Consider the following 25,864-nt stretch of genomic DNA (forward strand, 5'->3'; position numbering starts at 1 on the left):
CAATATAGTAATTACAATTTACTTAACAGTTATATTTTATGTATTAAACTATTTAAACAATATATATTCCACACTACATATAAGCAAAACCATACTTGTAAACATACTAGATACTCGCGCTCATTTACCGACGACACACAATACACCGCACGTGCCTCACTAGTACTAGGCCACGCCTAACAATACAGGTAACATTTAGCGACTATAAAACACTATAAACACACTCAAACTGGCAAATATAACAACAGACAACCTATTGATAACGTTATGGGGTAATATTGGGTTATATTTGATGGAAATACTTACCCCAATCTGTAGTTTGGGCGTCGAACAGGGCTACGCTCCAAATACCCGCTGCTAGGTTTTTTACCTGTCCGCCTGTACTCCCGCTTACCTGTTGCTAATGCGCACACACCCTGCCGCGGTCTCAACAGTTGAGAAACGGCGCGCAATTTAAAACTCTTAAACCAATACTCAGGACTAAAACAAATACATACAAGTTACAAATACTTACATACACCAGATATGGCATGTGACAACACGCCCCAACCAGAAGAATAAACGTTGTGGAGCTACTTTTATTCTCCAAAAAGTCACATGACAGAGTTTCCTAGCCATCACATTCTGCTGAGGAAATCCGCACCAACGTTTTCACATCCTCTGATTGCACGTTTTCGGAATTTGTACGGTTGTAGTTGCAGTGCCCATCTCATTAACCTCGCATTCACACCCTTCATCTTGTTCAAGTATATAAGTGGTTGATGATCTGTCTCCAACACGAACTCCTTCCCATAGATGTATTTTTGGAATTTCTGAATGGACCACACTACAGCCAAACATTCCTTCTCAATCACGGAATATGCGCATTCACTGGACTTCAGTTTTCGGCTAGCATAAGCCACCGGAAGTAAATGGTCTCCCTCCATTTGCAGTAAAATACCGCCTATTCCCTTATCTGATGCATCGGTCTGGAGAGTGAATTCCGCTTCCAAGTCAGGTAACTTCAGTATTGGACTAGATGATAGGATCTTCTTCAGAGTGTTGAACGCTCTCTCATGAGTGTCCTGCCATATCACCTTGTTTGGCATTCCCTTTCTTGTCAGGTCAGTCAATGGAACAGCAATAACAGCAAAATTAGGGATGAATTTCCGGTAAAATCCGGCCAGACCCAGAAAAGATCGCACCTGCTTCTTCGTCGTTGGTCTCTCCGCTTCGCTGATTTCTTTGACCTTGTCCGGGGTTGGTAGCAATCCTTGCTGTCCAACAATATGTCCCAAACACTCTAGACTACTATATCCAAGCGCGCATTTACTTGGTCTCGCTGTCAATCCAGCCCCTTGCAGTCGTCTGAACAATTCTGCAAGTACAGAAACGTGCTCCTCCCATGTCTTCGTGTAGATTAACAGGTCGTCTATAAAACTGTCTATGTTGGTCATTCCCCGAAGAAGTTTCCTCATCAATCGACAAAAAGTCGCTGGGGCGTTTACAAGACCAAATGGCATGACTGAGAATTCGAATAATCCAACAGGTGTTGAAAATGCCGTTTTCTGTCTGGAACTCTCTGACATAGGAACTTGCCAGTAGCCTTTACTAAGGTCAAGACGGGAAACATTGGTGACCCGCAAGTCGCGAGAAAATATCCTCGGCGTCTGGCATCGGTTCGGCGTCAAATACGGTTATCCGATTCAGGTGACGATAATCGACGCAAAACCTATTCGTGCCATCTTTCTTCCTTACGATCACAACCCCTGCCGAATAAGGAGACTTTGACGGATGAATAACTCCCATCTTCAACATCTTGTCTACCTCATCCCTGATAGTTTCCTTCATGTTGAATGGAATGTTGTGAGGCTTGAGTCTAACTGGTTCGGATGTTGTCGTCTTGATGTCATGCTCAACTAACGACGTATTCCCGGGCATATCAGTCAGAACATCAACAAATTCCTCCATCAGTTCTGTCAAATCCTTCCTTTGTGGTTTGGTCAACAGCTCAGAAACTAATACATCTTCAGCTGACTCCTTCCTCCCCAACTGAGGCATCGTAATATCCTCCAACAGACCATCTTCGTAATCAACCGTCTCCTCTTCCTCTTCATCCACTATGGACACACAAACAACAGACATAATTCCGGATTGCTGACATGCAGAGTTCTCTCCCCTCTCAACGTATCTCCGTAGGAGGTTGGCATGCACAGTTTTCACCTTTCCATCAATGTCGACCTTATAATCCATTGAACCCATCTTCTCTGTAATCCGGTATGGTCCTCGCCACTGCATCTCTAACTTGTTCCTCTTCGTTGGCAACAAAATCAAAACCTTCTGGCCAACATTCAGTTGTCTTTCCTTAGTCTTCCGGTTATAGTAAGACGCTTGGCGGATCTTCGATGTCCGAAGTTGCTTCTGGGCCATCTCACAGGTGTCTTCTAGCTTTGCCTTCAGATCAATGACATACTGGTAGGTAGTCTTTGTCTCAGGATCCGGAACTTGTTTGGTCCAAAGCTCCTTTAAGATCATCATTGGCCCTCTGACAGTACGATCATACAGCATCTCAAATGGTGAAAAGCCAAGACTCTCTTGGGGAACCTCACGATACGCGAATAGTAGTGCGTTGATATATTTATCCCAATCCCTGGGTCTTTCAGCACACATCCGACGAAGCATTTGTTTAAAAGTTCCATTAAACCTCTCGACTAGGCCATTACACATCGGATGATAGGGTGTTGTGGTCAACTGGCGAATAGATAGTAAACGGCTTACCTCCCTCATGAGTTCTGATGTGAATTGAGCTCCCTGGTCTGTGAGTACCTCGCTTGGGACACCAACACGACTATAAATATCGACCAGTGCCTCGGCGACACGCTCCGTCTCGATTCCTTTCAATGGTATGGCCTCTGGATATCTTGTGGCATAATCCACTAGTGTTAAGATATAGCGGTTCCCACGGTCTGTAGCAGGTTGGAGTGGCCCCACCAGGTCAATAGCTACGCGCTGAAATGGCGTTCCAATGAGTGGTATAACCCCTAACGGAACCTTGGTCACCCTGCCCTTGGGAAATGTCCGTTGGCAGACATCACACGAGCGACAAAATCTTGTCACATCTGACGTCAACCCAGGCCAATAGAACTCTGATAATATCCGCTCGGTCGTCCGTTTCGCCGCTAAATGGCCAGACATCACAGAATCGTGAGCCAACTTCATCACAGCAGGTCTCAACTTGGTCGGTACCACCAGCTGCTTAAACAGCCTTCCCTGTGCTGATGATGGACTCTGAAACTCTCTGTATAATAGACCCCTCTTGACATAGAAATGAGACTTACCGCCATCTGATCGTATCTTCTTGTCATCATTCCTCGCCAATTGCCATAGCTTCACAAGACTGTCATCAGCTTCCTGTTCAGCTTTGATCTCATCAGGAGTAGCAAAGTTGTCTGCAGTAGGTACATTCAATGCGCGATAGGGTCGGTTCTCCTTCTGCCGTTGAGCCCTTGTCTGTACAGCAGCAACAGCTTCCACCTTCCAATCAGTATCTGGATCTCTAGGCTGTCTCGCACCCTCGATGTTTCCAATAATTACATCATACAGTGGATTGTCCATACACCACGCCACGACAGAACCAACGTAATACGGTGTGTTGATAAAAACAGTAGCAATAGGAACCTCTAACTTAGAACCATCTGCTAGCTTACATGTTTGGGTCTCACCAGTCATCTGCTCTTCGCCAACTAAACTCCGCTTGATTACCACTCCAGAACATCCGGTATCTCTTAACACTGACACAGGAGACTCATCAACACGACCATCTACAACCGGCATCTCATCAGACTTAGGAATCTTCACATAGCAGGATATGTTTACTCCAAAATGCTCGCTACGTCTACCAGTCGTAACTCCAACTTTACCACTACTTGACTTCTTCGGACAATTGTAAGACATGTGGTCTGGTTTCTTACAAATAAAACAATGTTTACCTCCAGTCTGTCCCTTCTTAAACTCCTTGGCATCAGAATGAGAATTGGAAGATTGCTGGTTCTTCATGCTAGACGAGGTCTTATCAAACTTCCGGGCTGGTCTTACAAAGTTAGACGCGTTCCCTCTAGCCTCAGCGAATTGGTCAGCTAATGTAGACATCTCAACAATACTCTTGGGAATCCTCTCCTTAAGAAAAAGTTTCAACTCATTCCCACACGCCTGTAAGAATTGGTCTCTTACCATCAGGTCTCTCAGGCCATCATACGTCTTATCAACGGATGCCATCTCCATCCACCTAACGAGGTCGCTCTCAAGCCGTACCGCGAACTGCGAAAAGGTCTCGCCTGTTTCCGGTCGCCCACTTCGGAATCTTTTCCTAAAGCTATCCTCGGTCATCTCGAAACGCTTTAACAATGCTCCCTTCAGCACATCATAGTCAAGACTCTGATCAACAGGCAATCTAGAGAATACGTCCAGAGCTCTTCCCTTCAACAAAACACTAAGGTTCGAAGCCCATTGTGTGGTCTTGTTCCATCCTTGCGTTGTAGCATACCGCTCAAACCTTTGAAGGTAGGAATCAATATTATCCTTCCCCTCCTCAAAAGCAGGAAGTTTCGGTCCCCTCGCTGATACAGAAGGTGACTTACCTTGATCCATTTGTGGTTTCCTCTCCTCCTTCTCTAATAGTTCCATCTTTCTTGCATGATCTCTAGCAGCTCTTTCTTCTTTGTCCATCTCCAAAGCACGTTGCTCCTTCAATATACTCAGCTTAATCTGCTCCACTTTTTGCTGTTCGTCCCATTCCTTCTGCTTCTGTTCCCGTTCACTCTGTCTCTCATCTCGCTCTCTATCCTGCTCATCTTTGACAAACTTCTGTAAATCTGTGCCTTTGTACCCAAGCTCAGTTCCAATCTCCATAACAACTTTGACCGCCGTCATTTTGTCAATCTCAAAAGTCAGTACAAAACCTGCACCACAGTATTTGCTTGAAATAATATTTACAAAACACTGCATTGGTACACAACAACAACAACACAATGTACAAAATCCTGCAATACATCTAAAAATGAAAGATGATATATCAGCAAAGTACATAAAGTTTGACTTACCTGGAATCCATGTACAGCCACAGGTCTCCATCTGTTAGTAGCTACTTAATGCCTATACTGTACCCCAGGACCTCCCCAGTATCATACTTACCATAAAGCAATATCACACTTTCTCGAAACAACTAACATACCCTCGTATACATAGCTATCAACTCGCAAACACATTTCTCTCTCAACAATCGTTTATCCCACCGCTGCCACCAAAATTTGTAACGTAAACTGAGCGTGATTGCTGATATTTGCACGAGAAGACAGACTACAATATATACAAGATTTATTTACAATTTGTACAAGCATGTATATTAACATTTATTTATAAACACGCTCATTACACAATCTTACATACAACACACTCTGATACATTCATAAGACACATAAGCATAAATACATAAACATAGACACCCTATTCCCTACAAGTCTCTCAAAGGCCACCACAGTTGAACATCGAGTCCACACAGTTACGTTGCTAAGCTCCAGGTGAACATGAACAACAAAGTCTCCATCATAGGTTCCTCACAATCCAATCAGTGCCGTCTTATACAGCGGAACAAAATCACGCAGTGCTCAATATATATTGTACTGAACATGGTCAGCATCCACAACAGGGAATCAACATTATAGTAGAACAGAATCTCTACGTCTGTAATGATTATACCAAGACGTTGAATATCTCAACAACTGTGACGTCATCAATAACAATGTCACATCTCTACCGCGATGTGTATCACCGCTCAGACATACCACGCAGGTTATGTCGGTCCATCCTTCCAAAACAGGGAAGGTTCACAACAGGCATACAGTTCATAGGACGAGTAGGATCTCGTAATACATAAATCAGTACAGCTATTCGGCCCTCGGCTCTAGGCCTCCATACCATAGGTGGGTAGTGTTCATGGACTCATCAATTACGGTGTAGGCCCATCAAGCTACAACAATATAGTAATTACAATTTACTTAACAGTTATATTTTATGTATTAAACTATTTAAACAATATATATTCCACACTACATATAAGCAAAACCATACTTGTAAACATACTAGATACTCGCGCTCATTTACCGACGACACACAATACACCGCACGTGCCTCACTAGTACTAGGTCACGCCTAACAATACAGGTAACATTTAGCGACTATAAAACACTATAAACACACTCAAACTGGCAAATATAACAACAGACAACCTATTGATAACGTTATGGGGTAATATTGGGTTATATTTGATGGAAATACTTACCCCAATCTGTAGTTTGGGCGTCGAACAGGGCTACGCTCCAAATACCCGCTGCTAGGTATTTTACCTGTCCGCCTGTACTCCCGCTTACCTGTTGCTCATGCGCACACACCCTGCCGCGGTCTCAACAGTTGAGAAACGGCGCGCAATTTAAAACTCTTAAACCAATACTCAGGACTAAAACAAATACATACAAGCTACAAATACTTACATACACCAGATATGGCATGTGACAACTAGAATGATTGTCTCATTCCTTACTACGTTACTAGAATGATTGCTTCATTCCTTCATACGTTACTAGAATGATTGTCTCATTCCTTCATACGTTACTAGAATGATTGTCTCATTCCTTACTACGTTACTAGCATGATTGTCTCATTCCTTCATACGTTACTAGAATGATTGTCTCATTCCTTACTACGTTACTAGAATGATTGTCTCATTCCTTCATACGTTACTAGAATGATTGTCTCATTCCTTCATACGTTACTAGAATGATTGTCTCATTCCTTACTACGTTACTAAAATGATTATCTCATTCCTTACTACGTTACTAGAATGATTGTCTCATTCCTTACTACGTTACTAGAATGATTTGTCTCATTCCTTACTACGTTACTAGAATGATTGTCTGATTCCTTCATACGTTACTAGAATGATTGTCTCATTCCTTCATACGTTACTAGAATGATTGTCTCATTCCTTACTACGTTACTAGAATGATTGTCTCATTCCTTCATACGTTACTAGAATGATTGTCTCATTCCTTACTACGTTACTAAAATGATTATCTCATTCCTTACTACGTTACTAGAATGATTGTCTCATTCCTTACTACGTTACTAGAATGATTGTCTCATTCCTTACTACGTTACTAGAATGATTGTCTGATTCCTTCATACGTTACTAGAATGATTCTCTCATTCCTTCATACGTTACTAGAATGATTGTCTCATTCCTTCACACGTTACCAGAATGATTGTCTCATTCCTTACTACGTTACTAGAATGATTGTCTCATTCCTTACTACGTTACTAGAATGATTGTCTCATTCCTTCATACGTTACCAGAATGATTGTCTCATTCCTTACTACGTTACTAGAATGATTGTATCATTCCTTCATACGTTACTAGAATGATTGTCTCATTCCTTCATACGTTACTAGAATGATTGTCTCATTCCTTACTACGTTACTAGAATGATTGTCTCATTCCTTCATACGTTACTAGAATGATTGTCTCATTCCTTACTACGTTACTAGAATGATTGTCCCATTCCTTCATACATTACTAGAATGATTATCTCATTCCTTACTACGTTACTAGAATGATTATCTCATTCCTTACTACGTTACTAGAATGATTGTCTCATTCCTTACTACGTTACTAGAATGATTGTCTTATTCCTTACTACGTTACTAGAATGATTGTCTCATTCCTTACTACGTTACTAGAATGATTGTCTCATTCCTTCATACGTTACTAGAATGATTGTCTCATTCCTTCATACGTTACTAGAATGATTGCTTCATTCCTTCATACGTAACTAGAATGATTGTTCCATTCCTTCACACGTTACTAGAATTATTGTTTCATTCCTTCATACGTTACTAGAATGATTATTTCATTCCTTCATACGTTACTAGAATGATTGTCTCATTCCTTCATACGTTACTAGAATGATTGTCTCATTCCTTACTACGTTACTAGAATGATTGTCTCATTCCTTACTACGTTACTAGAATGATTGTCTCATTCCTTACTACGTTACTAGAATGATTGTCCCATTACTTCATACGTTACTAGAATTATTGTTTCATTCCTTCATACGTTACTAGAATGATTATCTCATTCCTTCATACGTTACCAGAATGATTGTCTCATTCCTTACTACGTTACTAGAATGATTGTCTCATTCCTTCATACGTTACTAGAATGATTGTCCCATTCCTTCATACGTTACTAGAATGATTGTTTCATTCCTTCATACGTTACTAAAATGATTGTCTCATTCCTTACTACGTTACTAGAATGATTGTCTCATTCCTTACTACGTTACTAGAATGATTGTCTCATTCCTTCATACGTTACTAGAATGATTGTCTCATTCCTTCATACGTTACTAGAATGATTGTCCCATTCCTTCATACGTTACTAGAATGATTGTCTCATTCCTTCATACGTTACTAGAATGATTGTCTCATTCCTTACTACGTTACTAGAATGATTGTCTCATTCCTTCATACGTTACTAGAATGATTGTCTCATTCCTTCATACGTTACTAGAATGATTGTCTCATTCCTTCATACGTTACTAGAATGATTGTCTCATTCCTTACTACGTTACTAGAATGATTGTCTCATTCCTTACTACGTTACTAGAATGATTGTCTCATTCCTTCATACGTTACTAGAGATTGTCTCATTCCTTACTACGTTACTAGAATGATTGTCCCATTCCTTACTACGTTACTAGAATGATTGTCTCATTCCTTACTACGTTACTAGAATGATTGTCTCATTCCTTCATACCTTACTAGAATGATTGTCCCATTCCTTACTACGTTACTAGAATGATTGTCTTATTCCTTACTACGTTACTAGAATGATTGTCTCATTCCTTCATACGTTACTAGAATGATTGTCCCATTCCTTACTACGTTACTAGAATGATTGTCTCATTCCTTACTACGTTACTAGAATGATTGTTTCATTCCTTACTACGTTACTAGAATGATTGTCTCATTCCTTCATACGTTACTAGAATGATCGTCTCATTCCTTCATACGTTACTAGAATGATTGTTTCATTCCTTCATACGTTACTAGAATGATTGTCTCATTCCTTCATACGTTACTAGAATGATTGTTTCATTCCTTACTACGTTACTAGAATGATTGTCTTATTCCTTACTACGTTACTAGAATGATTGTCTTATTCCTTCATACGTTACTAGAATGATTGTCTTATTCCTTACTACGTTACTAGAATGATTGTCTCATTCCTTCATACGTTACTAGAATGATTATCTGATTCCTTCATACGTTACTAGAATGATTGTCCCATTCCTTACTACGTTACTAGAATGATTGTCTCATTCCTTCATACGTTACCAGAATGATTGTTTCATTCCTTCATACGTTACTAGTATGATTGTCTCATTCCTTCATACGTTACCAGAATAATTGTCTCATTCCTTACTACGTTACTAGAATGATTGTCTCATTCCTTCATACGTTACTAGAATGATTGTCTCATTCCTTACTGCGTTACTAGAATGATTGTCTCATTCCTTACTACGTTACTAGAATGATTGTCTCATTCCTTACTACGTTACTAGAATGATTGTCTCATTCCTTACTACGTTACTAAAATGATTGTCTCATTCCTTCCTACGTTACTAGAATGATTGTCTCATTCCTTCATACGTTACTAGAATGATTGTCTCATTCCTTACTGCGTTACTAGAATGATTGTCTCATTCCTTACTACGTTACTAGAATGATTGTCTCATTCCTTACTACGTTACTAAAATGATTGTCTCATTCCTTCATACGTTACTAGAATGATTGTTTCATTCCTTACTACGTTACTAGAATGATTGTTTCATTCCTTACTACGTTACTAGAATGATTGTCTCATTCCTTACTACGTTACTAGAATGATTGTCTCATTCCTTACTACGTTACTAGAATGATTATTTCATTCCTTCATACGTTACTAGAATGATTGTCTCATTCCTTACTACGTTACTAGAATGATTGTCTCATTCCTTACTACGTTACTAGAATGATTATCTCATTCCTTACTACGTTACTAGAATGATTATCTCACTCCTTACTACGTTACTAGAATGATTGTCTCATTCCTTACTACGTTACTAGAATGATTGTCTCATTCCTTACTACGTTACTAGAATGATTGTCTCATTCCTTCATACGTTACTAGAATGATTGTCTCATTCCTTACTACGTTACTAGAATAATTGTCTCATTCCTTACTACGTTACTAGAATGATTGTCTCATTCCTTACTACGTTACTAGAATGATTGTCTCATTCCTTCATACGTTACTAGAATGATTGTCTCATTCCTTCATACGTTACTAGAATGATTGTCTCATTCCTTCATACGTTACTAGAATGATTGTCTCATTCCTTCATACGTTACCAGAATGATTGTCTCATTCCTTACTACGTTACTAGAATGATTGTCTCATTCCTTCATACGTTACTAGAATGATTGTCTCATTCCTTACTACGTTACTAGAATGATTGTCTCATTCCTTACTACGTTACTAGAATGATTGTCTCATTCCTTACTACGTTACTAGAATGATTGTCTCATTCCTTCATACGTTACTAGAATGATTGTCTCATTCCTTCATACGTTACTAGAATGATTGCTTCATTCCTTCATACGTTACTAGAATGATTGTTCTATTCCTTCACACGTTAGTAGAATTATTGTTTCATTCCTTCATATGTTACTAGAATGATTATCTCATTCCTTCATACGTTACTAGAATGATTGTCTCATTCCTTCATACGTTACTAGAATGATTGTCTCATTCCTTACTACGTTACTAGAATGATTGTCTCATTCCTTACTACGTTACTAGAATGATTGTCCCATTCCTTCATACATTACTAGAATGATTATCTCATTCCTTACTACGTTACTAGAATGATTATCTCATTCCTTACTACGTTACTAGAATGATTGTCTCATTCCTTACTACGTTACTAGAATGATTGTCTCATTCCTTACTACGTTACTAGAATGATTGTGTCATTCCTTCATACGTTACTAGAATGATTGTCTCATTCCTTACTACGTTACTAGAATAATTGTCTCATTCCTTACTACGTTACTAGAATGATTGTCTCATTCCTTACTACGTTACTAGAATGATTGTCTCATTCCTTCATACGTTACTAGAATGATTGTCTCATTCCTTCATACGTTACTAGAATGATTGTCTCATTCCTTCATACGTTACTAGAATGATTGTCTCATTCCTTCATACGTTACCAGAATGATTGTCTCATTCCTTCATACGTTACTAGAATGATTGTCTCATTCCTTCATACGTTACTAGAATGATTGTATCATTCCTTCATACGTTACTAGAATGATTGTCTCATTCCTTCATACGTTACTAGAATGATTGTCTCATTCCTTACTACGTTACTAGAATGATTGTCTCATTCCTTCATACGTTACTAGAATGATTGTCTCATTCCTTCATACGTTACTAGAATGATTGCTTCATTCCTTCATACGTTACTAGAATGATTGTTCCATTCCTTCACACGTTACTAGAATTATTGTTTCATTCCTTCATATGTTACTAGAATGATTATCTCATTCCTTCATACGTTACTAGAATGATTGTCTCATTCCTTCATACGTTACTAGAATGATTGTCTCATTCCTTACTACGTTACTAGAATGATTGTCTCATTCCTTACTACGTTACTAGAATGATTGTCCCATTCCTTCATACATTACTAGAATGATTGTATCATTCCTTACTACGTTACTAGAATGATTGTTTCATTCCTTCATACGTTACTAGAATGATTGTTTCATTCCTTACTACGTTACTAGAATGATTGTCCCATTCCTTCATACGTTACTAGAATGATTGTCTCATTCCTTCATACGTTACTAGAATGATTGTCCCATTCCTTCATACGTTACTAGAATTATTGTTTCATTCCTTCATACGTTACTAGAATGATTGTCTCATTCCTTCATACGTTACTAGAATGATTGTCTCATTCCTTCATACATTACTAGAATGATTGTATCATTCCTTACTACGTTACTAGAATGATTGTTTCATTCCTTCATACGTTACTAGAATGATTGTCTCATTCCTTCATACATTACTAGAATGATTGTCTCATTCCTTACTACGTTACTAGAATGATTGTCCCATTCCTTCATACGTTACTAGAATTATTGTTTCATTCCTTCATACGTTACTAGAATGATTGTCTCATTCCTTCATACGTTACTAGAATGATTGTCTCATTCCTTCATACATTACTAGAATGATTGTATCATTCCTTACTACGTTACTAGAATGATTGTTTCATTCCTTCATACGTTACTAGAATGATTGTCTCATTCCTTCATACATTACTAGAATGATTGTCTCATTCCTTACTACGTTACTAGAATGATTGTCTTATTCCTTACTACGTTACTAGAATGATTGTCTCATTCCTTACTACGTTACTAGAATGATTGTCTCATTCCTTACTACGTTACTAGAATGATTGTCTCATTCCTTACTACGTTACTAGAATGATTGTCTCATTCCTTCATACGTTACTCGAATGATTGTCTCATTCCTTCATACATTACTAGGATGATTGTTTCATTCCTTCATACGATACTATAATGATTGTCTCATTCCTTACTACGTTACTAGAATGATTGTCTCATTCCTTCATACATTACTAGAATGATTGTCTCATTCCTTCATACGTTACTAGAATGATTGTTTCATTCCTTCATACGTTACTAGAATGATTGTCTCATTCCTTCATACGTTACAAACGCTACCCCGAAACTTGCAATAGACTGTGTTATATTTGACCAACGTCTCATTGCCAGTTAGTGCTGTATTTGTAAAGCAACATTTGAACTGAATTCTTTACGTGTAATATATGTGTTTATTATAATTTCATAAGCACATTCATCTACAGCTTCGTATCGCGTTGTAATGATCATTTCAAATGACTGTAATTGTGGTACACGCGGAACAAACAGTAACGCATAAAACAGGAACAGACTAATGTGCACTACAAGCATTGAATTACCAGCAAACGCCTTCTCAATATGTCTTCAGACAGTCCATCACGAGAATCTGATGAAAACGGTGACTTTATCGAAGAAGAGATTAGCATGACGTCATCACAAATAGACAAAGGCGTTTTCGTTCTTCTAAATGAAATCGCGGGAGGACTTGATAGAAACGCATTTAAAGAAAAAGTTAAATCAATATACAAAAGCAAGTCCGAAGACCTAGCATGTATACGACAATCGCTGTACGATATCGCCATAGTCAATCGACCCGAGACACCTCGTGGTGAACTTGTTAGAAGAAGAAACGTGGGAAATACTACAGCAATTGATAAATTTGTGGATGATATTTATATACTATTTCACTATATTGACGGCAATATGGGTTTGTCCGATATACGTAATGTCATGTCTTACAAGGACCGGTCTCTTTCCACATGTGACACGACGCTTACGAACAACGGCAACGATGCAATTAATGAGTCCTTTAATGAGACAGCCCCCAAAGAAATTGGCTGTAACCCTAGAGATAATAATACACGGGCAGTGTTCAGCAAAATGGAAAAAGGGAGAGAACAGACGAAAGGAAGTGAACTGGAAGGTGTAAACGCAGATTTATTGATATTAATTGTTGGAATGCGAGAAGAAATATTAGGTCAATTGAATGTCATTACAAAGGAGTACACGGAAGAAATTCGCGAACTACGGTTAGAAGTGAAAGATCTTCGCGAAAGTGTATCAGCAAAGGACAAAACAATCAAAGCTCTGGAAACACGATTAGAACACATGAAGCAAAACGTCGTTAACACACCTGCCGTTGTACAGTCAGTTCCAACTACAACTGTATCATATGCAGATGTCACGCGCGTACCTCGGTCACTAGACACACCACGACAGAATAGCAGTGGACAACAGTGCAATAGAGCTGGGGATATTACGCCAAATGGAAATGGACTCAGTGATCAAACCAAATCTCCTAAATACAATGATTCTGATCATTCGGCGAATACTGACGAGGATTATGAAGATGGGTATGTGTGTGCAGGAAACGCCGCAACTGGTGTCTTGTCAGTTACCGTTAGAGACTCTACACCAAGAGGAACTCGTAAAGACTCGCGACATGTGTCTTTTCATGGATATAATACGCAACAACAACTTGGAATTGAAAGAAAACAATCGCAATATGAATTTCGTGGTGTGAAACGTAAACCTAGAATAAAAAGAATGATCATGTCGCGAATTACAGCAGATGCACCAGAGGAGGATGTAATCAATTCGGTTGTTTCCTACGCGGCAAACAGAGGTGTCAAAGTAACATTCATGCGTATTCTGAAATATTGGAACGACATAGAACACCCCACGTACACGGCGAAACTGAATATTCTTGAACAAGACTACGCGTCAGCGACAGATCCCAACTTTTGGCCTGAAAATGTACTTATCCGTGAGTGGGAAGATCGTAAGAATAGATTCGAACAACAAAAATATTGATGGATGTAAATACAGGATACGTACAACTGCTATATTCGCTATGTTCCTTTTTGCTTGTGAAGCTACTTACATGGAATACAAGAGGTGTGATGTATGGGACACCTCTCTTGTCCGAAATTCTTCGAAATGTAGACATAGCCGTTGTTACCGAACATTGGTTGCCTCCTGAGCAATTAAATTTCTTGGAAAGTATTGACAGTAACTTCAGGTCGTTTGGAAGATCTGATAATCGCATACCAATTGATATTGAACAAAGGTCGCATTTTCGTGGTTGTGGAGGTATAGCAGTTCTGTGGAGGAATCATCTAAAAGTAACGCCACTTCTTAGTGAAGGTAGTGATCGCGTGATAGTAGTAGCTGTACAGCTACACGATAAATCATTCCTGTATGTCATTGGAGCCCTTTTACCTTCTACGAACCGCCCATTGTATGAATATCAGGAAGCTCTTGAATGCGTGTCTGATTTGTTTGATCGTTATAGTGAACAAGGGCAAATTATCATACTTGGAGATTTGAACGCGCATATTTCAAAGAAATTCGGCGAAAAAAATCATGAGCGTGCCAATGAAAGGGGATTAATACTTGAAAACTTCATCCATGAGAAACAACTTTTATCTGCGAACTCACAAGACTGGTCTTTAGGATGTGACTTTACGTTTGTATCATACGACGGGGAACACCATTCTCTTATTGACCATATTTTGGTTGAAAGCAGTAAGTGTGACTTGGTGGCATCTTGTGAAACACATGATGATCACTTCCTCAACGTATCCGACCACCTACCTGTTACCATTGATTATGAAGCGGAATTATGTGTTACTAGAACGCATACAAACGCCCCTCGGACAGTTAACTGGAAAAAGGCTACATTTGAAGAGAAAACTAAATATGTGTCACAGTTAGACGAGAGATTGAGCCATCTGCTAAATCTTCGTGATTCCAGTATCAATTTTGATCAGCTGGAAAGCATTGTTAAGTATATTGTAGCTACGATACGGGAGGCTGCTAACGCAAACCTACCAATAAAGAGATACCGCCCATTTCTTAAACCTTATTGGAATTACGGGCATGTTAAGGAATTACATAATGCTATGCGGCAACGTCGTGAAAATTGGTTGAAAGAAGGACGTCCAAGAGGACATAACTATGAATCGTACAAAGTATATAAAGAGTCAAAGCGCGAATTTAGAAAATCATTGGACGAAGCGCGGAAAACATATGAGGAAAAACAGATGGAGGAACTACAAGAGGCAGCCGAAATAGATATTGGAACATTCTACAAGGCGGTCAGGAAAAAGAAATGCCACAAATTTGCGTCAAATGAACTGCGTATCGAAAATGAGATCAGTCGCGATTCGGATACTAACAGGAAAGCATGGGCTGAACACTATAAAAACCTGGCGAAACCGGGTACGCAACCACATTTTGATGCTGATTTCAAAGAGGAAGTACAGCGTAACATCGGACAAATGTACATGAACAGTTTTAATAACCAGAACACTATATGCAAGAAAAACATTCGGTTTGATGAATTAACAAAAGCAATTGGCGATATGAAAAATGGGAAAGCAGGTGGTCATGATAGCATTATTGTGGAACATATTCGTTATGGAGGAACTGTGCTGAAGAAAGTCCTAGTCATTTTGTTTAACATTATTATTGATCTGGAGGATTATCCTAAACACTTCAAGAAGGGAATCGTCATTACACTATTCAAAGGTGGAAAGAAAGATCGTCTGGACATGCACAATTACAGAGACATTACGTTGACTCCTGTACTGCAAAAAATATTTGAAAAAATCATGTATCAGCGAATTTCAAAATACTGTTTAAAAGTTGGATTCCCACACAAGCTACAACAGGGATTTAGACCTCAATGTGGCAGTATCACCGCTGCATTCACTGCAAAAGAATCAATCTGCCATTTTTTGGAGCGCAATTCAAAAGTTTTCGCCGCGTTTCTGGACAACGCAAAAGCATTCAACAGTGTTTGGATAAATGGATTACTCGTGAAGGTATATCGATTAGGCATAAACGGTAAATTCTGGCGGATTCTGCATAATTCGTTTGCTGATGTGACTGCGTGCGTTCTTTACGACGGGGAAACGAGCGATGCGTACCCTATAGAGCAAGGGGTCGGTCAAGGACGCACGCTCTCTGCTTGGCTCTTCCTGGCTATGATTGACGATTTGGCGGTTAGATTGGAAGATTCAGGCCTTGGGTTACATGTGCAAAGTGTCCATATTCCGTGTGTCTTCCTAGCAGATGACACATTACTTCTAGCTGCGTCGATAAGAAGTCTGCAGATGCAACTAGACATTGTTCATGACTATGCAAAGCTATGGAGACTCAATTATAATTCAACAAAGTCGTCACTTATGCAGTTTTCAAACCGGAAACGACCGCAAAGTGAGCCTACGACATCGTGTTCCTTAGGAAATACCGCAATTGGATGGGTAACGTCAAAAGTGTACGCAGGAATAACTTTATGCCATAACCTTAAACCCGATTTGCAAATCGCGAGTTCGTGCAAGAAAGGTCGTAAAGCTGTTAATAGTCTTATTAGTGTCGGTATACATCAAAACGGAATGAATCCTTTAAAAAGTGTACGGATCATCAAATCAGTTGTCCTTCCAACTATATTGTATGGATGTGAGCTATGGGCAGATCCAACTAAATCATCTAGCAAAGAGCTCGAGCGAACACAGAGGTATGCAGCTAGAAGGTGTCAGGGTTTCGAAAAAACTTCATCTTCTGCAATAACAACAAGAGCGCTTGGACTTCCCGATGTTTGGTGCGAAGTCGAGAAACGAAAATTATTCTTTTGGAATAAGGTGTGCAATGCTAGCACTGATTTCGTTTGGAAAACTTTATTCCTTATCCGGGTGAGTAACTTTATATTTGGAAAGAACCCTTTTTGTAGAACCAGTTTTATTCGGGACATATCAGACACCATGATACGATTTGGAATACACTCATTCTTCCTTGAATTCGTTCTTTCATCTTTGACATGCAACTCAAGACAGTGGAAACTCTTTGTTAAAAACGTTACCGAACAGTTTTATTTCAATGAGTGGTGCTATAAAAGTGAGAACAATTATCTACTGAAGTGCTATACTAGTATACACCCACACATTGGCCCAAATCCTCTTTGGGAATTAAGCTTGAAGTATCCAAACCTAACGTGGACAATAGCGGAATTAATAAAATTATCGTATAGGACAGAAGCCGAAAGAGTAACTTGTAAATTGTGTCGAAAAGAAACAGACAACATAGCAAAGCATTTTCTTGTGCAATGTCCATATCTATTCAGCAGTAGAGATGTGCTATTGGAGCATGTTGTTAACACACTGAAAGTTAGTGATTACGTTAAATTGGATTCGCTGGAAGAAGATGAGCAGTACTTGTTTCTGTTAGGAAGTAGAATGGTGATGGATATAGCCGATAGTGAGTGGGAGAACTGCATCACTGGAGTTGCGCACTGCGTAGAACAGATGCTATTTGAAGTTAGCACTTTTCTTGAGGCATAAATTTCTGTGTTTGAGATACCGGTGACACTGAATTATGTAAATAATCTGCAACGCTTATAATGTAGCAATGTAACATGTATATATCATGTTTTCTTTACTTTATTCATGTTAATTAGTTCACTGATAAAAGACATGTAATCTCAAAATTGAGGAAATAAAGAATCTGTCTGTCTGTCTGTCTGTCCTTACTACGTTACTAGAACGATTGTCTCATTCTTTACTACGTTACTAGAATGATTAGTCTAATTCCTTCATACGTTACTAGAATGATTGTCTCATGCCTTCATACGTTACTAGAATGATTGTCTCAATCCTTCATACGTTACTAGAATGAGTGCCTCATTCCTTCATACGTTACTAGAATGAGTGCCTTATTCCTTCATACGTTACTAGAATGATTGTCTCATGCCTTCATACGTTACTAGAATGATTGTCTCATGCCTTCATACGTTACTAGAATGATTGTCTCATGCCTTACTACGTTACTAGAATGATTGTCTCATTCCTTACTACGTTACTAGAATGATTATCTTCATTACAATTACTATACGTTACTAGAATGAGTGTCTCATTCCTTACTACGTTACTAGAATGATTGCTCATGCCTTCATACGTTACTAGAATGATTATCTCATGCCTTCATACGTTACTAGAATGATTGTTTCATTCCTTCATACGTTACTTCAATGATTGTTTCATTCCTTCATACGTTACTAGAATGTTTGTTTCATGCCTTCATACGTTACTAGAATGATTTTTTCATTCCTTCATACGTTACTAGAATGATTGCCTCATTCCTTACTACGTTACTAGAATGATTGTCTCATTCCTTCATACGTTACTAGAATGATTGCCTCATTCCTTCATACGTTACTAGAATGATTGCCTCATTCCTTCATACGTTACTAGAATGATTGCCTCATGCCTTCATACGTTACTAGAATGATTGCCTCATGCCTTCATTAGACTAGTCTCATGGATTGTATAAGACACATGATATAACACCTATCAGTACCAATTAAGAGTAAGATACAGTAGAACCAAGGTATACTAAATTACATCATACAGACTTCTGGGACCCGTCAGTGATGGTAAGTTGTCAAAGTGTTGACTCCCAGGAGGCGACTGAGGAAAGTCAAACTGGTTGAAAGAAATATCAAAATCTGGATAGGGAGATGAAATAGCTCTATAATCGATACATTGAATGATTAAGAATTCAATATTTCAAACGAATGGATTATAATGTGTCATACAGATTAATGTTAATCCCGGGGACAAAAGCCAACCTGTAGTGTCTATCACCTGCAATCTCAGTGAATTACATAAAAAGACACAAAACATTAGCACCTTATATACAAATGAGATATAGCATGATTCAAACGCTCAGAATATTGTTAACATCTATAGTAATGAACTAGTTAATGTATATATAGTTTCTTATTATCTGCTAGCGAAAATATATACCTGTTTCTTCGTGATCTGTGTATATCCCTACATCATTTTAAAGCTGTGCATCTCCTTATACTATTAGCATAGATCTTAATTTTATTTCTGATAGCAGATGTAGGAAGTAAGAAAGGAAGACACATTGGTTATTAACAATCAGCGCACATCCTTAAATACACACACGTTCATACATACATACATACATACATACGTACATTGTTCGTACATGCGTGCGTGCGTGCATACATACATATACACGAACGCACGCACGCACACACGCACGCACGCACGCACGCACGCATAATTGATGAGTAGTGTCATTTCAAAAAAATGTCAACTTTATTGTAAGTTTTTCAACTTATATTAGCTTAATCACGCTTGTTCTTTCTGTGAGAGAAAACGGCTAAGTCGCCGTGGAAAGCCAATGTGGTGGAGCAGGTGACCCTAATAGTTTTTCACCGCCGATCGTGGAAGGGGACCCATTTCCCACAAAAAAAAAAAAAACACACGGATGATAATAACGACTTCAGTATTGCTAATCAACACCTTTCAGACAAACAGCATTTGGGCAGTAGTAAATTTCCATAGCAGTAAGTATCGGGTACCTGGTCAAATATATATATAAATACCTTAAAAGAAAATTTAACTACAAATATTTATGTCGTCTTTTTTAATGATGGAAAAACATGCTAAATCCGTGGACAGTTGTAAAATTACTGACATCAAATGTTGAAGTGAAGATTTTGATGATACCAAATTTCACTCGGATACATTTCTCACCGATTTGCAATTATGCTTAATCTGAACGCATGTTGAAATCCACCAGTATTAGCACAAAGAGAATAGTCTGTCCAGAATTGGTACTAAAATTACATGTTTTGAGTTAGATACCTGGAAATGTAGTATCTGGGACAGTGAGGAAGTACTCGTAAGCACTTCAGACCTGTCAGTATTTTAAATAATACTCTGTTTTCGGCTTAAATCCTATACAAAGTTTTCTCGAAAATCAGGAAAAATCCATTAAAAATTACTTACCTTAAAATGAGGTCGGTTTCCATCAATATCTGTAACTTTGGTGTATTGGGAGCCACTAATAGTAAGCCCTTTCACCTTGCAATTATCAATGTCATCCATTTCAGTACAGACCAAGAAAGAACAGCGCCTTCTCTCTCACTCTGATCGTTGTCGTATGCTATCAAAAAAAATGTGCGGTTTTGAAATATGCTGCCATGCTTGTGAATTTTACAGCCGAAGCAAACCTACTTATACCTGAAGTATCTATTAATATTATGCGCACTAGCATTCGTTTTAAGTCTAAAAAGTCTAATTTATTCCTGACATACACAAATTTCAGTCTCAGCATTATAGATACAGAGACTGTTACAAACTTCATTGAACGCCGCTTGACCAAAAGTATCCTTTGAATTCCTAATTTTTCCTTATTTAGAAAAATACAGATAACTTCCTAATAGCTTCTGGTTTTTTAATAATGTCACAGGCTGTCAGAAGCGATATATGACAACTATTGATATTTTCAATTAATTTATTTCAATCTCCAGATCTAAGATCATTAACGTATTTCCTTTCATGTTGTTCTCCTACTAAACATATCTAGAGAGCTGTCACCTCCCTGCACTTGTGTTTAATGATACATATTTATTTCTACATTATACCAGAATGTATAAATATTTGATATGAAATACACAGACAAATATTTACAGTTTCATGAGTATTAATTATGACTCGTTTTGTCTCGTTCGGCATCACAGTACACAATTTTACAAATCAAACTGAAGAACTACAGAAAATGTCCCTTTACACCTCTTATGTACAAGGAATGCATTTGGGACATGGGCTATTTATGTATCTCGATCAGCAGACATTGGTAAGCCCAATAAATGGCCCGCTGTATCCATCTGCATATTGATCGTAGAAGTCGACTAGAAATGGGGCCCCTAAAGAATCTGGGATTTTCTTCTGTCGTTTTTATATAGGGGACACAGAAGAAACAGAAACAGATATCCTTCCCCTTTTGCAACACTCAGGATCTTAATTCTCTCCTTTCTTTCCTCACTATTCCCTCTTCTGTGTCACTTCTTTTGTCACTATTCTGTCTTTCTGTGTCCCTTCTTTCTTCACTATTCTGTCTTTCTGTGTCCTTTCTTCCTTCACTATTCTGTCTTTCTGTGTCCCTTCTTTCTTCACTATTCTGTCTTTCTGTGTCCTTTCTTTCGTCACTATTCTGTCTTTCTGTGTCCTTTCTTTCTTCACTATTCTGTCTTCCTGTGTCCCTTCTTTCTTCACTATTCTGTCTTTCTGTGTCCCTTTCTTCACTATTCTGTCTTTCTGTGTCCCTTCTTTCTTCACTATTCTATCTTTCTGTGTCCTTTCTTTCTTCACTATTCTGTCTTCCTGTGTCCCTTCTTTCTTCACTATTCTGTCTTTCTTTCTCCTTTCTTTCTTCACTATTCTGTCTTTCTGTGTCCTTTCTTTCTTCACTATTCTGTCTTTCTGTGTCCTTTCTTTCCTCACTATTCTGTCTTTCTGTGTCCCTTCTTTCGTCACTATTCTGTCTACCTGTGTCTTTTCTTTCTTCACTATTCTGTCTTTCTGTGTCCTTTCTTTCTTCACTATTCTCTCTTTCTGTGTCCCTTCTTTCATCACTATTCTGTCTTTCTGTGTCCTTTCTTTCTTCACTATTCGGTCTTTCTGTGTCCCTTTCTTCACTATTCTGTCTTTCTGTGTCCTTCCTTTTGTTACTATTGTCTTTCTGTGTCCTTTCTTTCCTCACTATTCTGTCTTTCTGTGTCCCTTTCTTCACTATTCTGTCTTTCTGTGTCCTTTCTTTCTTCACTATTCTCTCTTTCTGTGTCCCTTCTTTCGTCACTATTCTGTCTTTCTGTGTTTTTTTTTCTTTTGTCACTATTCTGTCTTTCTGTGTCCTTTCTTTCTTCACTATTCTGTCTTTCTGTGTCCCTTTCTTCACTATTCTGTCTTTCTGTGTCCTTCCTTTTGTTACTATTGTCTTTCTGTGTCCTTTCTTTCCTCACTATTCTGTCTTTCTGTGTCCCTTTCTTCACTATTCTGTCTTTCTGTGTCCTTTCTTTCTTCACTATTCTGTCTTTCTGTGTCCTTTCTTTCCTCACTATTCTGTCTTTCTGTGTCCCTTCTTTCGTCACTATTCTGTCTACCTGTGTCTTTTCTTTCTTCACTATTCTGTCTTTCTGTGTCCCTTCTTTCGTCACTATTCTCTCTTTCTGTGTCCTTTCTTTCTTCACTATTCTCTCTTTCTGTGTCCTTTCTTTCTTCACTATTCTATCTTTCTGTGTTTTTTTTCTTTTGTCACTATTCTGTCTTTCTGTGTCCCTTCTTTCGTCACTATTCTGTCTTTCTGTGTCCTTTCTTTCTTCACTATTCTGTCTTTCTGTGTCCTTTCTTTCTTCACTATTCGGTCTTTCTGTGTTTTTTTTCTTTTGTCACTATTCTGTCTTTCTGTGTCCTTTCTTTCATCACTATTCTGTCTTTCTGTGTCCCTTTCTTCACTATTCTGTCTTTCTGTGTCCTTCCTTTTGTTACTATTGTCTTTCTGTGTCCTTTCTTTCTTCACTATTTTGTCTTTCTGTGTCCTTTCTTTCGTCACTATTCTGTCTTTCTGTGTCCCTTCTTTCCTCACTATTCTGTCTTTCTGTGTCCCTTCTTTCTTCACTATTCTGTCTTTCTGTGTCCCTTCTTTCCTCACTATTCTGTCTTCCTGTGTCCTTTCTTTCTTCATTATTCTGTCTTTCTGTGTCCCTTCTTTCCTCACAATTCTGTCTTTCTGTGTCCTTTCTTTCTTCACTATTCTGTCTTTCTGTGTCCTTTCTTTCGTCACTATTCTGTCTTCCTGTGTCCTTTCTTTCTTCACTATTCTGTCTTTCTGTGTCCTTTCTTTTTTCACTATTATGTCTTTCTGTGTCCTTTCTTTCTTCACTATTCGGTCTTTCTGTGTCCCTTTCTTCACTATTCTGTCTTTCTGTGTCCTTTTCTTTTTCTCACTATTCTGTCTTTCTGTGTCCCTTTCTTAAATATTTGTCTTTCTGTGTCCTTTTTTCTTAAAATTATTCTGTCTTTCTGTGTCTTTTTTCCCTCACTATTCGGTTTTTGTGTCCTTTCTTTCTTCACTATTCTGTCTTTCTGTGTCCTTTCTTTCCTCACTATTCTGTCTTTCTGTGTCCTTTCTTTCCTCACTATTCTGTCTTTCTGTGTCCCTTCTTTCTTCACTATTCTGTCTTTCTGTGTCCTTTCTTTCCTCACTATTCGGTCTTTCTGTGTCCCTTTCTTTCTTCACTATTCTGTCTTTCTGTGTCCTTTCTTTCCTCACTATTCTGTCTTTCTGTGTCCTTTCTTTCCTCACTATTCTGTCTTCCTGTTTCCTTTCTTTCTTCACTATTCGGTCTTTCTGTGTCCCTTTCTTCACTATTCTGTCTTCCTGTGTCCCTTCTTTCGTCACTATTCTGTCTTTCTGTGTCCTTTCTTTCTTCACTATTCTGTCTTTCTGTGTCCTTTGTTTCTTCACTATTCTGTCTTTCTGTGTCCTTTGTTTCTTCACTATTCTGTCTTTCTGTGTTTTTTTTCTTTTGTCACTATTCTGTCTTTCTGTGTCCTTTCTTTCTTCACTATTCTGTCTTTCTGTGTCCTTCCTTTTGTTACTATTGTCTTTCTGTGTCCTTTCTATCTTCACTATTCTGTCTTTCTGTGTCCTTTCTTTCGTCACTATTCTGTCTTTCTGTGTCCCTTCTTTCCTCACTATTCTGTCTATCTGTGTCCCTTCTTTCTTCACTATTCTGTCTTTCTGTGTCCCTTCTTTCCTCACTATTTTGTCTTCCTGTGTCCTTTCTTTCTTCACTATCCTGTCTTTCTGTGTCCCTTCTTTCTTCACTATTCTGTCTTTCTGTGTCCCTTCTTTCTTCACTATTCTGTCTTCCTGTTTCCTTTCTTTCTTCACTATTCTGTCTTTCTGTGTCCTATCTTTCTTCACTATTCTGTCTTTCTGTGTCCTTTCTTTTGTCACTATTCTGTCTTTCTGTGTCCTTTCTTTCTTCACTATTCTGTCTTCCTGTGTCCTTTCTTTCTTCACTATTCTGTCTTTCTGTGTCCTTTCTTCCTTCACTATTCTGTCTTTCTGTGTCCCTTCTTTCTTCACTATTCTGTCTTTCTGTGTCCCTTCTTTCTTCACTTTTTTGACTTTCTGCGTCCCTTCTTTCTTCACTATTCTGTCTTTCTGTGTCCCTTCTTTCATCACTATTCTGTCTTTCTGTATCCTTTCTTTCTTCACTATTCTGTCTTTTTGTGTTTTTTCTTTCTTCACTATTCTGTCTTTCTGTGTCCTTTCTTTCTTCACTATTCTGTCTTTCTGTGTCCTTTCTTTTTTCACTATTATGTCTTTCTGAGTCCTTTCTTTCCTCACTATTCTGTCATTCTGTGTCCGTTCTTTCTTCACTATTCTGTCTTTCTGAGTCCTTTCTTTCTTCACTATTCTGTCTTTCTGTGTCCCTTCTTTCTTCACTCTTCTGTCTTTCTGTGATTTGTTTCCTTCTGTAGGTGTCTCCTTGACACCCCACCTCATATTACTCTAGCTATTGTAATGACTCTAAATCCCTATAAACAAAACAAACAAGACATATCTTTAAAAAAGATAAACGGCATAGTTTTAATGTTTGTGGTTAATTATAATGTAAAACTGCTGGTGAAATAAATTAACGAACTAAAGCATTTCAAGCATGGATAACAAAATTATATTGGTTTGAATCATGTTTGGTGATAATAAGGCTACTTTTGAATCAGGAATATAATGTTGTCAATCTGTCATTTGAAAAGATGCATCCACTTATTCAGCTTGCATTCAATCTTTCGTTTTTAACTGCATATCTGCATTTTGCATCTACCGCTACATTGACCAATCACATAATTCATCTTGACCAGTAACGCCACCTGTCGCGTCATATCCGAGCCAAAAGAATATTAGACGGCTATGCCGAAAAACAACTAATGTATCTGTATGGAGGGTTAAAAGGGACATAATTATATGTTTAACTTTTATTGTTTGTTTAACCATTTAACTCATTGTTTTGATTATTGTTCCTTTATCTTTTATTTTTTTCATTTCTTTATTTTTACATCGTGATAAGTGTTGATATTTAATTTCTTTTATTCAGAGGTAAATAGTTTGTGTTTCTTTGTTTTATATTCCTATTGCTGCAGACTGATGCTATAAACTAAGTAAA

The 25,864-nt window shown here is 38.2% G+C and overlaps 3 protein-coding genes across 3 annotated transcripts; 1 reads left to right on the forward strand and 2 right to left on the reverse strand.

Moving 5' to 3' along the window:
- Positions 1–1,596: 1,596 nt before the first annotated feature.
- On the reverse strand, positions 1,597–4,908 carry LOC117338928. The gene has a single exon (XM_033900293.1). The coding sequence runs from the start codon at positions 4,906–4,908 to the stop codon at positions 1,597–1,599; it is 3,312 nt and encodes a 1,103-aa protein (XP_033756184.1).
- A 9,806-nt stretch (positions 4,909–14,714) lies between these two features.
- Positions 14,715–18,155, forward strand: LOC117338930. The gene is made up of 2 exons (XM_033900294.1): positions 14,715–17,335; positions 17,939–18,155. Exons 1-2 carry the CDS (start codon positions 14,715–14,717, stop codon positions 18,153–18,155), a joined length of 2,838 nt encoding a protein of 945 aa, XP_033756185.1.
- A 3,519-nt stretch (positions 18,156–21,674) lies between these two features.
- Positions 21,675–25,206, reverse strand: LOC117338931 (trichohyalin-like). The gene is made up of 4 exons (XM_033900295.1): positions 24,225–25,206; positions 22,948–23,600; positions 22,179–22,500; positions 21,675–22,066 (listed from the first exon to the last, which is right to left on the reverse strand). The coding sequence occupies exons 1-4, from the start codon at positions 25,204–25,206 to the stop codon at positions 21,675–21,677; spliced, it is 2,349 nt and encodes a 782-aa protein (XP_033756186.1).
- Between the last annotated feature and the right edge of the window lie 658 nt (positions 25,207–25,864).

The sequence above is a fragment of the Pecten maximus genome, chromosome 12 (assembly GCF_902652985.1).
Source record: "Pecten maximus chromosome 12, xPecMax1.1, whole genome shotgun sequence".
Lineage (NCBI taxonomy): Eukaryota > Metazoa > Mollusca > Bivalvia > Pectinida > Pectinidae > Pecten > Pecten maximus.

Excerpts from the sequence above, each read along its gene's own strand:
- LOC117338930 (XM_033900294.1), top strand. The coding sequence starts at position 14,715 with ATGTATGGGACACCTCTCTTGTCCGAAATTCTTCGAAATGTAGACATA. Across the intron at positions 17,336-17,938 it reads GAGCTCGAGCGAACACAGAG|CAGTAGAGATGTGCTATTGG; the intron begins GTATGCAGCTAG and ends ATATCTATTCAG.
- LOC117338928 (XM_033900293.1), bottom strand. The coding sequence starts at position 4,908 with ATGACGGCGGTCAAAGTTGTTATGGAGATTGGAACTGAGCTTGGGTAC.
- LOC117338931 (XM_033900295.1), bottom strand. The coding sequence starts at position 25,206 with ATGAGGTGGGGTGTCAAGGAGACACCTACAGAAGGAAACAAATCACAG. Across the intron at positions 22,501-22,947 it reads GGACACAGAAAGACAGAATA|AAAGACAGAATAGTGACGAA; the intron begins GTGACAAAAGAA and ends AAAAAAACACAG. Across the intron at positions 22,067-22,178 it reads TGAAGAAAGAAAAGACACAG|TGAAGAAAGAAAGGAGAAAG; the intron begins GTAGACAGAATA and ends AAGACAGAATAG.